At 34.9% G+C, this 17,507-nt stretch overlaps 1 protein-coding gene across 1 annotated transcript; it reads right to left on the reverse strand.

Annotated features, from left to right (window-relative positions):
• Window positions 1–1,654: 1,654 nt before the first annotated feature.
• LOC139961080 (uncharacterized protein MT2135-like) lies at window positions 1,655–17,177 on the reverse strand. The gene is made up of 16 exons (XM_071959946.1): window positions 17,048–17,177; window positions 16,216–16,374; window positions 13,061–13,238; window positions 12,535–12,596; window positions 11,780–11,866; window positions 10,911–10,946; window positions 9,652–9,691; window positions 8,737–8,873; window positions 8,205–8,342; window positions 7,353–7,493; window positions 6,403–6,498; window positions 5,197–5,273; window positions 4,711–4,776; window positions 4,182–4,298; window positions 3,155–3,338; window positions 1,655–2,301 (listed from the first exon to the last, which is right to left on the reverse strand). The coding sequence occupies exons 1-16, from the start codon at window positions 17,135–17,137 to the stop codon at window positions 2,218–2,220; spliced, it is 1,692 nt and encodes a 563-aa protein (XP_071816047.1). The 5' UTR covers window positions 17,138–17,177; the 3' UTR covers window positions 1,655–2,217.
• Window positions 17,178–17,507: the final 330 nt, after the last annotated feature.

Consider the following 17,507-nt stretch of genomic DNA (forward strand, 5'->3'; position numbering starts at 1 on the left):
TGCTATATACATGAACACACCACCACTGCAAATGCATCTGTAGTAAAATTCATTGCCTCATCTCCACCCCCCCCCCCATCCCCCAATAATCCTTTCCAACAAAGTTTTTAATCTTAACTCCTAATTTCAAACATTAAAAACACTCTTTAATTTTGGAGAATTTTATCAGGGAGAAAATGCCCACTTGGGGGTTCCTGTCAGACACCTTAATCCCAATTAATATAGGAAACTGCTAACTGCTAACAATTTGTCAGTTTCCATTCAGAGCCCAATACTCCATTGAGCAAAAGAACGAAGCCAAGACTAATTGATGGTACTCCCTTGACGGAGTTGTTTGGCAGAATGCGGTGTGTCACATCGTGTGGTAAAATTGCCAGAAAACAACTTGAGTTTAACTGTGTATTTGTTTACAAAGTTTCCTCTCTCATCTATTGTAAATGTTCTTTAACTCCACTCCTGCAATTTGGACTTACTTTAAACTGAAAATGTACATACCATTTAGGAAAACCACCACAGACTAAGTACTTTATCATAGTAGTAAAGCACCACCCCCCCCCCCCCCACCGGCCCCAAAACTCCTATTAAAAAACAGATCATGACAAAAACTTAATTGAATGATTTGTAAGTGCCACCAAATTAAGAAATATTGTCATTAACTATTCCTCCTTTCTGCTAGAGCTACTTCCACCCAATTCCCAGAGCACAAGGTGTAATTTATATGTATTAAAAGTGCAGAAAGTGAATAAAGTTAGGCATTCGTGCAACTTTACTTTGAGGAGAACACAGGTTATTTACAAACATACTTTTAAAGAAGAGTAACAGCTGACAATAACTAGATAGAATGGTGGTGTTCTTCTTTGGTTCAGTTAAGTTCAGTTCAGTTAACTTACAAATGCTTTCAAAATAATATAACACATCCTTCTGACGCCACTTCAACATTTTAACCCTGCATATTTTTTGCATTAAGCCTAGATGCCGTTACAAAGCAACAAACTTTTGTTTTGATACTTTCTTGGGATTCCAAGTTTTCACTATTTTTTCTTTTCCTTTGAACAAATTTCAGTATCTTATATGCAACATAATTAAAAGCAAATATATAAATAGATAAAATGAAAAGGAATCTGAAAGACCAGTGTGAAACAAAATTCACAACTTTTTCTTCAAGGAATGGAAGCACCATTAAATGGATCATAGTTATGATTTCAAGTGATTTACTGAAGATTAATGGTTCAATGGATATAGAAACGAAACTTTAAAGTCATACTGAAAATTAAAAAATCATAATATTGATGGCACCTTGCATCAGCCTCATTAGGGATATGCCACAGAGACTCAAAATGTATTTATATATATATATATATATATATACGAAGAGTAAAGTTGGTTGGTTGGCGTCTATCTTGGCGCAGAATGCTCTATGTCCGGTGGACAGAGCGAAATATGTTGATCTTGTCTGAAGATCGCTCAATGCGTGAAACTCCGAGTAACAACTACTAGTGTTCCACTAGTCTCAACATATATATATATATATTTATATATATATATACGTATATATATATATATATATGTAAATATATACGTATACATATATATACGTATACGTATATATATGTATATATATATGTATATATATATATATATATATACGTATGCGTATATAGTTTATATACGAGTATACGTATATATAGATCAATTGGGAGACGGCAGGATTCCAACAGTTCAAAAAGTACTTTCTTGTTGTATTACAAAGATATTGAAGGGGCAACCGAAAACATTGCAGTCATTCCTATATGTATACAGGTCCCAATCACTGTTGTTATTTGTATTTCTTCAAGTTAAAAACTAATAAGCTCTTCATAAACAGTCTAGCGAGAATTATAAAGGAAGTTAAAAGACTGAATGGAGCTTTAAATAATGCAAATAAATAAATGGAAAAAAAAAAGGTGGTAAATTTTCATTGCAATCGTAACTTTAATTTTACAAAATAATTTTCTTAAAAACTGAAGGTGAGCAAGGCAAGCAAAAAACTGTTTCAGTTGGTATTGAAAGCTATAGAAAATAATTGATTTAATAGCACATTAAATTTCCAAAAAAAATATGAACTAGAAACGAATTCTGTATCAATAATTTCAAGTAAAAAATACTTCAATAATTTGAAACACTTTTGCATAATCTTCAGTTTCAACAAATCATAAAGAGTCCTGTTAAGCCTAACCACTATAGAATGTTTTCGGTCATCAGCAAAGGAAGAAATGGCTTGACATTAATCCATACATCCTGCTTCTTCATGGATTCCATTAGCTACAAAGAGATGATAATTAAATGGTTGATATTCTTCAAATAGTAATAATATAATATAGAGGAAGGGAAAGTAGTAGCAGGGGTAAATTTCAGCTTAGTATCTTAACAATGGGATTTGGAGGGGAAGGGATAGGGAGGAAATGGTCCTGGTGGGAAAAAGTTTGACCTTCGTAGCATAATAATGTGGGTTGGGAGGGGAAGGGGGGGGGGGAGAAGGATGGGTGAGAGCAATGGTTTGACCTTAGTAGCATAATAATGGAGGTTGGGATGAAGGGAAGTGGAGGAGAAGGGAGGGGAGGAGAAGGGTGAGGGCTGGGTGAAAGCAATGGTTTGACCTTAGTTGCATAATAATGGGGGTTGTGACGGGCAGGGGGAGGAGAAGGGAGGGGAGGAGAAGGGATAGGGATGGGTGAAAGCAATGGTTTTAGCTTAGTAGCATAACATTGGGGTGAGGAGGGGAAGGGGAGGACATGGTAAACGAATGGGTGGAAGCAATGGTTTTAGCGTAGTAGCATAACAATGGCAAAGGTTAAGGGAGAGAAAAGACAAAAAATGGGGTGGAAGCAATTGTTTACTGCACAGAGGCATATCAATGGGAATACAATGAGACAAGGGGAAGCAAAATGGGTGTGGCAGAAGAAAGCTTTTCACTTCTAAAATAGAAAACTTGCATTTTTTACTATTAGCCAGAAATCAGAAGCCACAACAAACTTTTAGAACAACACCACTTTGTCATAATTCAAATTATCAAAGTGAATTATAACTGAGCAAACATTAAGTTTTAACTTCCTTGCATGCATTTGAGGCAGTTCTGATGTTTTTCTATGAAAGAACGTTTAAATATGTTACAGACCTTTTGTCTCTTGTAGCCATCATTTGGCACATCAAATCGATAACCTTCTGGGCACTGTCCTTGGTCCCCACTTGGTCCTTTCGTTGAACTTATTGTCCAAACATCTCCATGTTTTTTTCTACTACAAGCACTATGCATCGATGTAGTGCAATTCTTTGCGACATGCCATCTTCCATCTCTGCCTCTAAAACAATCAGAAAAAAAGCATCCATTACACTCACTCCTATTAGATATTCTTGTTACTTTGTAAATTTATTTATTTTTAGTTATTTATTTGTTTTGCCACAAAGTACAAAGTGGAGGGAAGTCTTCCATAAAGCTTAACAATGTGGAAGACTCCCTGAAGAAAGAAAAGAAAAGAAATATATATATATAAACACATATACATAAATATAAATACAAATTAAATGTTCAATATATATATAGTAATAACATACAGGTATAATTTGGTAGTAGTCAGTGACTAGCTATTATTTCCTTACAAAACCACTTCTTAGAGGATGTGACTGACATTTTACTCTTTAAATCGTTCGTTAGAAGATTCCATGTTTTTGTTGCACGGTTTTGTAGGCTTAAAGTTCCAATGGTGGTATTGTAGAGATTATAGTGGGCATGATTAGCATGCCTCGTGTTATGATTATGTACATCTGTGGATAGTGTGGATAGTGTAGCCAGAAATAGGGCCTGATATCGGGGAGGGTTGGGGTGTGTAACTACACATACCTCTATCAGCACTTTCAAATCAGCAATAAAGACGTTTTATTTCAAACAAACCTATGGTTAAGTGTTTTCAATTGTATTTTTGTATTTTGTTTATGTTTTGTTTAGCCCATTGAACCCTGGGATTTTGTGCTATATAAGCACCGGTGTAATAATAATAATAAGTAAACAACTTGTATGTAACTATGTTACAAGTCACATATCTATCTTGATATTGCCTTCATTTGGGATGAAATGAATGCAACGTGTCATTCTTGTACTATCTGTCTATGCTAGACGACAAAACGGAGAGAAGTAGGAATATTACCCTATGTAAATGCATGTAGACTGTGTCAAGTTAGTTGAGGGCTCTCCCTCTGCCCAGGTGTAGATGGCTGACCTCAACATAACTGGATTCAACTGATCAGCAGCAGGGTATCCAACTCTGATGAGAGATGAAGAATATATTGTGGTAAATGGCAAAACTGGCAACAGACCATAATCTGAGGAACATGGAATATCTAAATGTATATATATATATATATATAGTGATATCAGAAATTGTAATGAGTTGGAAAATCCATAACAGTGAAAAAACTTCCTGCCTCCACCGGGATTCGATTAATGGCTTTATATGCAGACACCCTAACCAACTAGGCTATGGACGCTGATTGAATGTTCAGGTGTTGAAAACTGGTAATATATAAATATTTATATGTAAAGAGAGAGAGAGAGGGACACATTGAGATATATGGAATTATATAAAGACACATTCAGTGCCTCTTTTAGTCTGGATTAAAACCATTTTTTTTATTACCCCTGATTTAACACCAGATCCAATCAAAATGACAACAAACCTGCATTTGGCATATTCTGAGAAATCCAGGATGACGCCTGTCTTCTTTGGTCCATTCCAGAAAGGTCTGTTCAATGAACATTGAAAGTAAAGTGTATTTAACTTTACAAGTTCAGATAGATACATTTCATCAAGCCTAAAATGGTTCTCGATACAAAAGTAGTTGGCCAATGTGCTTCATTACTTTGGTGTATCTAACAATATTAAGAAGAATGGGGGAGGGAGGGGGAGGAGCGGTAGGTGGAGAAGGTAGTCACTCACAAAGTCAGTATTCATTGACCAAATCATAAAACGAGTATTTTTTAAATGATTTTATGATATATTGAATTTTAGGATATATTAAATGATTTTTAATGATATTACCAAATATAGTAGTAGCAAGAAAGATTAAGTCTGTTATTGCTATTGACCAAACTTTAGCTGCTGATTAATATGGATATAAGATGGTATGTATATTTTGAAGTAATAAAAACAGCATTACTCTTACCCATAATTAGTACTGTCAGAGTAGTACCTCCTCGTAACAGACAGATTTCTCCCTCCACAGTGAGGATATGGTGTGAACTAATATGAAAAGAAATTATATACAAGCTCATATATTTATTTTTATTTATTTTATTTATTTGCATTTTTATCCAGGGTTGCTTATTCAGCAAAAGCTGGTTTCCAATAAGGCCCTGGTTTTTACATTAAACGTTATACATAAAAAGTAAAACATAGCAATACAAAAACAATTAAATGTACAGATACAAAACAATTAAAGCTGTAAAGTGGAGACAACTACAAAATAGATAAAGATGGAAATAAAAGAATTATCAAAAATATAAGAATAATCTACAATATAAGAATTATCAAAATATAGAAATTATTTAGAAAATAAGAATTAGCAAAAGGTGTCAAATAATTAAAAGAAGGGGCTATCCATCTCATCTTCTGTTCAGGGGATATCTAAGTGTATAGGCGTTCAAATGTTTGATGCATAACACAAAGACTTAATTGACCGAGGAAAAATATACTCTTTGTGTTTTTCTACTGATAATCTGAAAATGATATAAGAACCTGAATGTCAACAGGCATGTCAATGGTTTTGATGATGCCATTTGATGTAAACCATGCACGGAAGATTTTCCGAGCTTTTACCATTTGTTGACTCGTGTAGTGATCAACAAGGTTATTGCACTAGTGTACATATCAAGTATGAACTTCATCCAGGTTTCACACTTTTGGAGTTTCACTCTGTTTGAAAGGTTTCCATATTGACCGTTGTTGATTGCAGATGACCTTTGATCTCCACAAGCAAACAAATGGTATCTTGTACTGAGTTGGATTTGCAAACCAAACACTAAATTCAACCATTGATGTACTTTTTTGAGTTACCATAGTTACAAGCCGAGGGGTGAAATACACACACCACATGCCATCACAATTAAACAGATTTTGCTTTTGTCGGCGGCAAAGAATAAAGAAGATGGCATTTTGTTACTCATGACCGCAAAGCGAATTACAAGATCAACTATTTCATGTGAACAGAAAAATGTTCTATAAAGATATTAATGCATAAACTTAATTTATAGGAGCAATGGAAAGTATGGCTGGGAGTTAAAAATGATCTACCATATCACGTAGAAGCAGAAATTGCATCCAGATATGAGTTTTTATTACGGAAGCAAACAGCTCTGTAATATGCACATACCATATTGACAGGAAATTGCTCCCAGTAGGCCTCATGTATATACTTCCCTCCATGAGTGCAGTTACCATCCCCAGCAAAAATAACCGTCTTATCCAGCTGTGGGAATTAGCAAACGAGGAGTGTGAGAGTCGACTGAACAAAATCATAAACAACCGCTTAAAATAATATCAAATATTGTAACAGTGTTGCAGAGACTAGGATAAAAATCCTTTACTGAATTAGTCACTTCAACTTTCTCTTTTTGTTAAAATATATCAACATGATGATACCGGTCAAGACTGGAGACAACCATTCATTAATCCAAAAATAAATCCAAATAATTAGATATATTTGCCCACAGATATATGACAGGGCCTCAGATTGGTTACAGGATTGGGGAACTTAACAGGTTATTATAGCACCACCCCCCCCCCCCACCGGCCCCAAAACTCCTATTAAAAAACAAATCATGATAAAAACTTAAATGAATGATTTGTAAGTGCCACCAAATTAAAAAATATTGTCACAAACTATTCCTCCTGTCTGCTAGAGCTACTTCTACCCAATTCCCAGTTAATCAAATAATGTGACTTAATCAACTATGAACATGATTCAGCTTTGTTGTCACTTAACACCCCCAGACTATGATCTTGACAAATTTTAAAGATATGTGCTTAGCCTTTCGGGTCAGTATAAAAAGTACACTTAGTATACAGTGGGAAGAAAGCTTATACCCATACAATGCTACTTGAACGAAAACAATGATTTCAACTGTTGTATTGAAATCGTTTTCAATACCCAAACATGATTGATGGCTGCATATTAGTCCTAACAAGCTTGGTGGGAAATGTAGGTTTAACAACATTGGCTAAATAGTCGCAACAAGTACCAACACTTACATACACGTATCAATTTTGTTTATGCTCCCCTTAAGACTGTGTCCAACTTTTCAACCAACTGCAACATTTTACCTTTCTTAACTCTCCCATGGAAGGCCAGTTCCCATTAAAGGTTTCCTTTAAATCGGAGGGAGTAAAAACAAAAGGCTCTACGTATTCCTGGATGGGTCCGTTTATAAGGTCATCATGTCCCTCTGTATGCTCCTCCCCGTCCTATCCAAAGAGAGAGTAGAAAGAAAACAATCAACTGAGTTGATCTTTGGTAAGTGCAGCAGTTAGCGAGAGAAAGGATGACTGTGAAGGGAAAGATGTGGGGTGGGGGAAATTATGGTACACCATAAACAGTACTTCCATAAACAACAAAGGCTGTGATGTATGTTATATTGTACACCAGTAAGGGAAAGTATTGTCTGAAAAGGGAACAGAACGGAGACATATTTGAGGGCAAAACCATTGAGGATAGGGGAGGATTGGAGAAATGTACAACCATAAGTTTAGATTTACACTCAGCTCAACCTGGAGACAGAATCTGTATTCTGATTGGTCCTCCATAGGTAAAACATAGTGGGTTCTCTCTGTGCATCTTTTTAGATAAATAGCTGATCCTTAATATGGTCACAGCAGATATATCAAGTTCATTGGTTCCTATCATAGGGGCTAAAAGAATGACCAAGCATTTACTCTAAACATTAAAATAATTATAACAGAGAAACTAGTAGGATTTATTAGTAATTTTCATAATGAAACAATATTCAGTAACTTCAAGAGGAAACTTTAACAAATCAGCAACCAAGTTCTTTTTGTAATGTTTTACACTCAATCTCTTTCTTCTTCTTTGTTTTGAGCTAATAATTTCCAACTGCTGCAACTGATTACAGAACTACAGAAGGACAACATCTAATGGAGAAAGTCTTAAATACTTACCTCAAAATATATCCTGATAACTTTGCCCTTATTCCGTGGGTCCTTAACCCATTCCCCAATTTCCTTAATTCCTAGAAAGAAGGGACGGTCCAACGGTGAACATCCCACTGCTCGTTTATGAGCGTGGCTCAAACGAAGCTGTGAACATGAATTTCGATCACAGTTATTGGTTACCACAGGCAACAAATTTATAACAAGACAGTATTCATTGAAAGTTAAGCAATTGGATGCTTGCTGCACTGAACTTACTGAAGTCAATTTTAAGTCGGATCTATCTTTGAGAGAACTGATTACATAGTTTGGTTTATAGTTTGCTTCTAGAACGTTGAGGAAAGTGACAGAAAATTTCATTTCTGTGGATAGTAAAACTGTGCTACTGTTCAAAAGGTAACCTTGACAACAACACTGACCTTGTTGAAGCACCACCATGGATCCAACTCAAGGGCATGGACTCCAATATTGAGCATATCAGTTAAGCTTAACTCTTGGTTTGCTAAATATAACCACGTTTTATTATATGGAGGAAACTGACCTTGTTGAAGCACCACCATGGATCCAACTCAAGGGCATGGACTCCAATATTGAGCATATCAGTTAAGCTTAACTCTTGGTTTGCTAAACATAACCAGGCTTTATTATATGGAGGCGGCCATTTACAATCATCCAAAACTGTGGAGCAGGAGAATTATAATTATTAAAAATTAATTGATATGCAGAAGAAAATATTGTCACTGAGTCAGTGTAATATAATAGAGTCCTGTTTGTCATTCATTCATTCATTAAATAATTCATTCATTCATTCATTCATTCATTCATTCATGCATTCATTCATTCATTCATTTGTGGAGGATACATGCATATAAAATGCAATCTTTATTCATGGAATTGCATAAGGGATATACCCTGACAAAGTGACAAATAAGCCTGGATGCAAGGTAAAATAGGTTTCTCTTTTGCAAATATTTATTACACACAAAAAGTCTAATTAGTCTATATAAATTCTACCTGAAACAAACCATGAAAGTGTTTTTACAAAGTTCAGCTTCAAATCAAGCATGAGTTCCTGCATGATCAAATACTTACTGAATCATTGTCATTGAAACTAGCTAACTTAAGGGTGCATGAACAAGATATAAACTGTTTCATAAATCTCGGGTTACTTACAAATTTGTATCAGATAGTTAAAATCAAAAATAAAACTAGTTTTATATTAATTAGTGGTTTTTCCTGTTGATTTCCTATGGAAAGGTTAACTCAAAATGAGGCCTGGCATTCAATATCAGCTCACAGCAGACACAAAGATATTACTTGAGTTGCTACAAAATTTTGGTCTTCAAGACGTTTGTTCTCTCTCAATTAAAATTTCACTTTTATTGAACAATTCCCCAAAGACAATGCACTTTGTTTTTGCGTGACACTTAAAAAACAAACTTAAAACAACACTAACCTCCATACATGTCTGCTCTGTTGTTAAATGCATTGTGACCCTGTGAAAAGAAAGTGAAAGTTGGTTAAAAGTCACAAACAGATAAATCAGAAGATATGATTCCTGAACGACAAGATTAAAAGGACTGGTTGGAAAACATATTCAAGCTATCTGCAGATGTCTCTCGGTATGACATTCGCTTATTTGAATATTCCTGTACTACATCTCTTTCATCTTATTCAAGAGCACTGTAATGATGGTTTCTAGGATTTTTTAAATTTTATGTTGTTCTGTTCTGTGTTGGTTTTTAGGTTCTAGCTTCAATTGGAATTCTCACTAATTTAGCATTCAAATTGTAGATTTTGTAGTCAATCTGTTTAATATCGCTTTACTCTTCACCAGTGCTTTTAATTGTTTTTCGATCTCATGTTCCAGAAAATATCTGTATATGGTATATGTATTTACTGTTTTATGTATTTACTGTTTTATGTCATTGTATATTCTAGATTGTTTGTAAAGGTCACAGATGCATCGCGCGTAGTGCGCTATGTAAGATTTTATTTACATTACATTACATTACATGAAGTGCTGTTTGCACTATGACAGTGGCTGTGGTACATGTATAAAAGTGTTGATCATTTAAATTCTTTGAGGTAAACAGGAAGCTTGTTGCACAACAAATGCTATCCTTGCTTAGGCAAATGTTTCTCATCCCAAACTGCATACTTCTTTTTTGGACTGGCTCCTTATTTATTACCTTTTTTTTTTCCAAATGGTCAAATTGCATCATTTCAAACACGATTTGAAAATAATTGGAACTTTATTTGAAGAATATATAAATCACTGACTAACTACACATTATGCATCTGGAATGTATTCGACTAGGCATAGTTTAAAAATGCAAGAAATATTTGGACTGTCAGCTACTCTTCTGGAGAAAGTTCCCCCACCCCCTATTTTACTTTGCCTATCAAGTATACAACAGACTTGTTGTACTACAGAACTTATAAGAAATCTCATTTTAGCTTTATTTCTTACAGAGATAGCACTGGCTTAACATTGAGTCTGTTTGGTCTACAGAAGAGTCTTGTTGCATATTAAACAACGGATATGATCTATTAAACAGTACCAGTAAAACTTCAACCTTTGAGACACACTTGAAATATAACAAGAAAAAGAAGGGTTATTCATTAAAGTGGTGATTAGTTACTGGTTTGTAACTTGGTTTAGGTATGAAAGCCAATAGAGAAGCACACAGTCTGTGCATTAAGAAGACTTACAGCAAGAAACTGAACATCTGGGAATGGTTTATGAATCTGTAAGGAAAACAGAAAAGATTGGACAAATTTATGTTGGAAGTTAAAGGAAGAAATATACACAATATAGCTGAGAAACAGCTTTGAATAGCTCTGAACAATTAATTTAGTTTTGCTCATAAAGCCTTTCAGATTAACTAATGATGAATTAGTGAGATGTATATTTGGATATCAAGCATCTAGATTTAGTGCAAAAGAATTTGTCCAACTTAAGTTAGCATATCTGCTAGCTTCTTTAATTTGCAATTGCTCATTAAGTCTTTTATGTTAACTAGTAATGAATTAGCGAGATGTATATTAAACTGGATATCATGCATCTAGATTTAATGGCCAAAAAAATTCATCAAACTTAAGGGAGAGTATATCTGCTAGCTTCCTTTATTTCCTTTGCTTGAATTTTAACTTTCTAATCTTCCTTTTCCTAAAACCTTCTCCACTTGGGGAACACTTGTGATACATGACTGGACAACTTACAGCTAGAAAAGTCTCATTCTAGATGAAACAGACATTCACAAACAACATTGATTAATGCAGGTAGTATATTTCAATAACATATTTTATTTTTGTAATCAATCACCCATTAATTACTGAATTATCAAATTTCAAATTGACTGAAAGTTGAATGTCATACCAGGTCAGCAAGTCACCATCAAATGAATACCTTGAAATGAAAACTTTGAAATGAAACCTTTTCATTATATTTTTTAAATATCATGTTTCTGTGGACTATAATTTGTCTAGGACAAATGTTTTCTCCTTAGGACAAAACACTAATACCAGACAAAAACATGACAAGAAAATGTCACCAATGAGACTGAATGTTTACATCTCACCTGTATCTCCCTCTGTGTCTTCAAGGCAAAGTCAAGCCAACGATCAATCGGAACGTGACCCTTTGAGCATCGGCCAAAGTTTATGCACTTTAAAATAACGAGAGAATAATCAACCTTTCAAGCTATAAATAGATTCAAAATAGACGACCATATCATCATCACAGAAATCCAAATTTTCTTGTGTCAAAGGTCAACCACACTGGAATCAACATTCACAATGTTCTATCTATTCAAAAGATTCTTTTTATGTCAAGCACTTCAGTTTAGATTGAGATTCAACAGCCAAGGACACTCTATCCATCATGACAGCGCTGGTTACCCTGTTGCTGAATGCTTTAGCAACAGTACCAGTCAAACAATTCAAACATGGAGAGTGCTTTTTATAGCAACTAGCAAAGTTCCATTCGGAAACTAACCGCAGACAATGTGAGCTTGATAACCATAATCTGTATAGGTCACACATCACAGACTAACATCACACGGCTGAAACTAGAAACTTCCAAGTGGTTTTACACTCATGGGTGAAAAAAGCCTTAGCCTAATTTAGTACAGAGCTGCTGACACAAGCTACAAATTCCATTGAAGATGGGCTAGGAGACCAAAATACTGTATAGTTTGTTCTTATTTTCTTTGCTCTAGCTTTTCCTTTCTTGCTGGATTCAGCATCAGCAATTCTATTCATTGTCCTATATAGATGGAAGGATGCATGGATACTGTCAGGACAGACAAATACTGTACATCATCTTAACAATTACCTCGGTACATTTTGAGAGAGAGCTGATTTGGTCACACACTCCTGCCAGAGGTTCTGTAGTATCTGCAGAGTTAAGAAACATTCAGACATATTTTATGACAAATAGTAAAAACATATATATGACAAATTGATCACCCTTAAGAACAGACTAGTTTATAATTCTTTCACAACACAAATGCTGTTCCATGATCGCTTAAAACTCAAGAGAGATGAGCCAGAAAGGTCACAGAATAAGCAGGGAATATTTTGATCCCTTTTACTAACACAGAGAACTTAATAATGAGGAAATCTACATTTTATTTTTATTCTTATGTACGGGGTTAAATTTGACTGTACTCCTGAACTATTTTGCCATTCAAGTGATCGGCAGATGTGTTTAATTATCCTCAGCACTAGTGTTTAGCATGAACCAGTGACCAACTAGCATAATGTTTACATTACTTCTTATACATTATCTGCTACAGTATGATAGATAATACTTCAATCTTAGCAATTTAAACAGTAAATTACTATATAGCAGAACTCACCAATGGAATGGATATCTGCGACTATAGCTGAGCCTTCAGAAGAGTAACTTAGCTGTGCTAACACCTCTGCTTGGAATGTCCTATCATCGCTTTCATCCTCGACCAAGATGGTAAATTTGTAAGTAGAATTACCGTCGACCTCTGTCACATTAATGATCTGTCTCAAATGGCAGGTAATCTTAAAAGTGACAAAAAAATTTGATCAAAGAAATTTTCGTCTTACAGCATATATCAAGTAATTTGCAGGTGCATGGCAAAATTGCAAATGAAGAAACTGTTTGTCTGCAAGTACTGTACAGCTTGAAAAATTGCTACCATTAACCAAATAACCGATTAAGTACTGAGGTACTGCAATGTAGTCACATATGGTACAGAACATACATGTATTTTGGGGACCTTACATTCTATTTTCAATACAGAGTACAGTATCTGGTTTGAAAGACAATAATACTGGTTTCATTCCCGATATTTATTTCTCAATTCTTTTAGCCAAGTGAAGACATGATACAAGAGTGAAAGTGAATGCATGCAGGTTTATGCGATACAAATGATGTAAGAGTATTAAATAGACATGCCATCAAATGTGCTGTATAATTTAAACGTCATCAGTATATTCAGCTCAAATATGCTAGAAATTTGAATAACGGTCGTTCATGCTCAAAACATTAATTGCGCTTTGCTGCCACCTCTCAAGCATTCTACCACACTAAATTTATTATATATAGGACATCAGTATTGCACCCCAATAATTAACATGTAAAAAGATTGCTAAAAGTTTTGAAAAGTACTTTCCGGGTGGTTATGAATTTCTACATTTTTTCGAGACATTAAATTGAGGAGAGTTATGGTAGAAAATTCAATGTCTATGATAGGGAAAAATACTTTTAAGGGTGGGCAATAAAAAGCTAGCATATTTTGGTGTCAATAATGATGACATTAATAATTGAATGATTTTTCTCAAATTCTAGGAAAATGAACATATAAAAGTTCAGACCCCTTCACAAAGGTATTATTGAAAACTTTCAATCTATAGTATTACTAACTTTTTGTATGTATAGCCTATTGGTGACCCTGAATGAACCAACTCATGATGCTATTTAAACCCATGTTATGTTTCTTTAATGGAAATGAGGTCAGACAAGCTACAATATATGACATCACTCTGAAACTGACTTGAGGTGATTCATTTCCTAAATTATCCCCCACCCCCACCCTTCTTTCCAAATGAGAATCCCTAACTTGACACACATACAATAAAGATAGAAAAGACAACTCCCCCCCCTCCCCTACCCACCACAAAAAAAAATAGAGGCCGCATTTGGCATGTAGAAATCACTTTGATAAGTAGTTCATACTAATATTTCATACATATTAGTTCATAATTACTATTATAAGATAAAACATCAACTGAAAGAGAAATAATTCCCCTTTTAATCTGTGTGCTTTTAGCACCTCCATAAAGTTCCCACTTTTGTTATTCATTTCATTTCCTGCCCACGGATGTAGTTTGCATACATGAACTGTTATAACTTTCAGTTTCTTCCAACGCATTGTTGAATTCCTTCATCTGATAAAGTGATTCTTTCACTTTTATTATTAAGCTTTCTCAAAAGAGAGAACCAGGGCAGTTGTGAGATATTACTATTAATAGCTTTCCATCCTTTTGAAACTGAATCAATTAAAGGAATTCACTTCAACAATGACATATACTTATATCATTTCTGATGATTGTATATATAAGCATATATCACCACTTAGGAAATGATGAGGGTTTTCAGTTAATAAACTGTAGCTATAAACCATGGCCTTGAAAATTAGGCTGTTGACTGACTAAATGCCAGTGGATTTTGCCCATTTCCAGTAGATTAAAAGGTACTGACATTCTTCTGCCAGTAGATGGTAAGAACTTTAAGATATATGGAAAGTCAGTTAATAATAGTCAAAGAATCTACTTAATTTCGGTACCTAAAATAAGCCCTGTATTATTGCTTTCAGCAAATATTATTGGGCTGCTCTGAAAAGTTTGTGCAGCAACTGATGTGTGTCGTAATTCAGGAAATATGTCATCAAAAACTTGATTTCAGTATAAATTTTAGAGCACTGGCATTTTTAAGCAAATGGCTAAAATTGTGAAACTAGGTTGTAACAATTTTCCAAACATCATTTCTCTCCAAGTCATATAAACAACTGTAAAGTATTCTGGTAGATCATATTTCCGACAAGTTAGGACAGATGTTGGTATCATCTTTAGCTTCTAAGGCTAAACATAGTACCAGAAAACTACAGTTTGAATGAATAGAGACATTTTCATGAAGCACTTGTATAGAACTCAGATCAACTATAAGTCCTAACAACATTTGACAGGCAAGTGGAATATTGGTATATGCAAATTCAACAACAATATATGACCATGCTGATAGGACAAACTAAAACGAATGACAGCAAATGACAATTGACTTTGTACAGGGTTAATTATCATTCGCGAATGACAGCGAATGACAACGAAGGACAGTGGTGAGATGAGATACAATGATTAACGGAGTGGAGTAAATGCGGTTATTGGTTTTCTGCGCAAAAATGATTTGAGGAAAATCGCATGTTATGTGGTTGCAGGGTTTTGGTGTAATTTATAACGGATAGGACCCACAGGGTAAGTTTTTGTGTGAGAATGCGCTTGGGTGCTGTGCTTTTGACATTTACCTGTAGATTTATATAGAAAGATAACTGAAGCCGTTTCAAGATTATAGTATTGTTAGTTTCTAACAATTAATATCGGAAGAATGACGTTAAATTTACTTTTTAAAATCAGACTGACAATTTCGCTTACCATAAGGTGCGTTTGTATCTTGTCCGTACTTTACTAAATCTGTAAGCCACGCACTTCGCGTCCACTCGGTTTGCGTGGCTTTAATAAACCTACGAAGTCTGAACTGTGATATCCGGTTGAAGCAAATGTCTGCGCTGTCATTACTGTCATTCGTTTTAGTCAACGCAATTTTTTAGTGTGTACAACATATTGTCATTCGTTATGTGTAATGCAATTGTCATTCGTTTTAGTAACACCCATGCTGATCAGCTCCTTATTAAAGGAAAGCATTTCAGGTCATTGTCAGAGTCTTCACCTCTCTTGAGAAATTATTCCATATGTCAATTACCTTGTCATCTTTACTCAGTTCTCCAGCTAGAATTTCTGCACCTTTGGCCAGAAGAAATAATTTGCCATTATTGCCATCAAACCTTCTCAATGGTTCAGATGTTTGATGTGATGAGTAATACCTCACATAGTTCAGATAATCATCTTTGGAGAATGACAACTGTTGAGAGGAAAGAATGAACATGCTCCTTTACTTAATTAAAACATCTATGCCCTTAAAGTTAAACTTAAAGTATTGCTTAGACCTCTAGCTAGCTAAGGATGTGGCTATTACGGTAGGACTAGTCTTCAGTCAGGCTCCATTTTGGTGACTTAAATGATTTAGTAAAACATACACTGCAAAACCGCACAAGCCTTTGGAAGTTGCAATGCCTAAGCTAATCCCAAAAATATCATTGATCATACTTGATAGATACCAATATTCAAATATATGCAATTTCATTTTCAAAATCCCAACAAAGTGCTACATAGCTTATATAAATTGCCAAATCTGTGTTTGATAGGAATGTAGCCTAAAGTTACAGGTCTAAATTTTAACTAGGATTCTGATCCAAAGACAGTACTAGCAAGGCCCACAGGTACTACAAACAATTCCCTCAAAGTTATACGTTGGCCACACAGAAATTATAAATAATTACTGTGTGGCAAATGTTATGAGCGCCTGTGGCTAGGCCTAAGTGGGCACATGGTCTTGGGAATGTGATCGACCAAGATCCAACTCTAGCCTCTAGAACTCAAGTATAACTATAAGGCCTAAATCTAACGTAAACTTGACTGTAAGGGACACTAATTAATCAGTATACCGACAGATCGGGTGAAATATGTACCCCTACCTCTCTCCTGGTTAGTTTGCGACCTGTGGTATATGATACATAACCACAAATCAAACTTAAAAGCAAAATTGCATGGAAAGTTGACTTCATCTTGAGCAACCGATAGCACAAGCTAAGACTGCATATGATCTTAACAACTGAACGAAACTGTGTTCGCTGCATTTTTGTTTATTTACTTTTTTCTTACTACGGAAGCGTAGATAGAGCATTATATTCACGACTTACAGCCATAGTTAAACAAAAATATCTAAAAATTACTAGTTGTAAATTTGGAACATCTCCTCAGTGTTTTCAAATCTTGGAAACAACAGAATGTCTTTTATAAAAAATAATACGAAACGGCGATTTTCCAGTTTTTACTATTTTTACTATTTGTGTAACTTGCAAAGGGAACACTGTTGTTCTCTCTCTACACTTCCGTAATTACTTTCTTCTCAGTGATAACAGCTGACCATAATGC

Source organism: Apostichopus japonicus, chromosome 20 (genome assembly GCF_037975245.1).
Source record: "Apostichopus japonicus isolate 1M-3 chromosome 20, ASM3797524v1, whole genome shotgun sequence".
Taxonomy (NCBI): Eukaryota; Metazoa; Echinodermata; class Holothuroidea; order Aspidochirotida; family Stichopodidae; genus Apostichopus; species Apostichopus japonicus.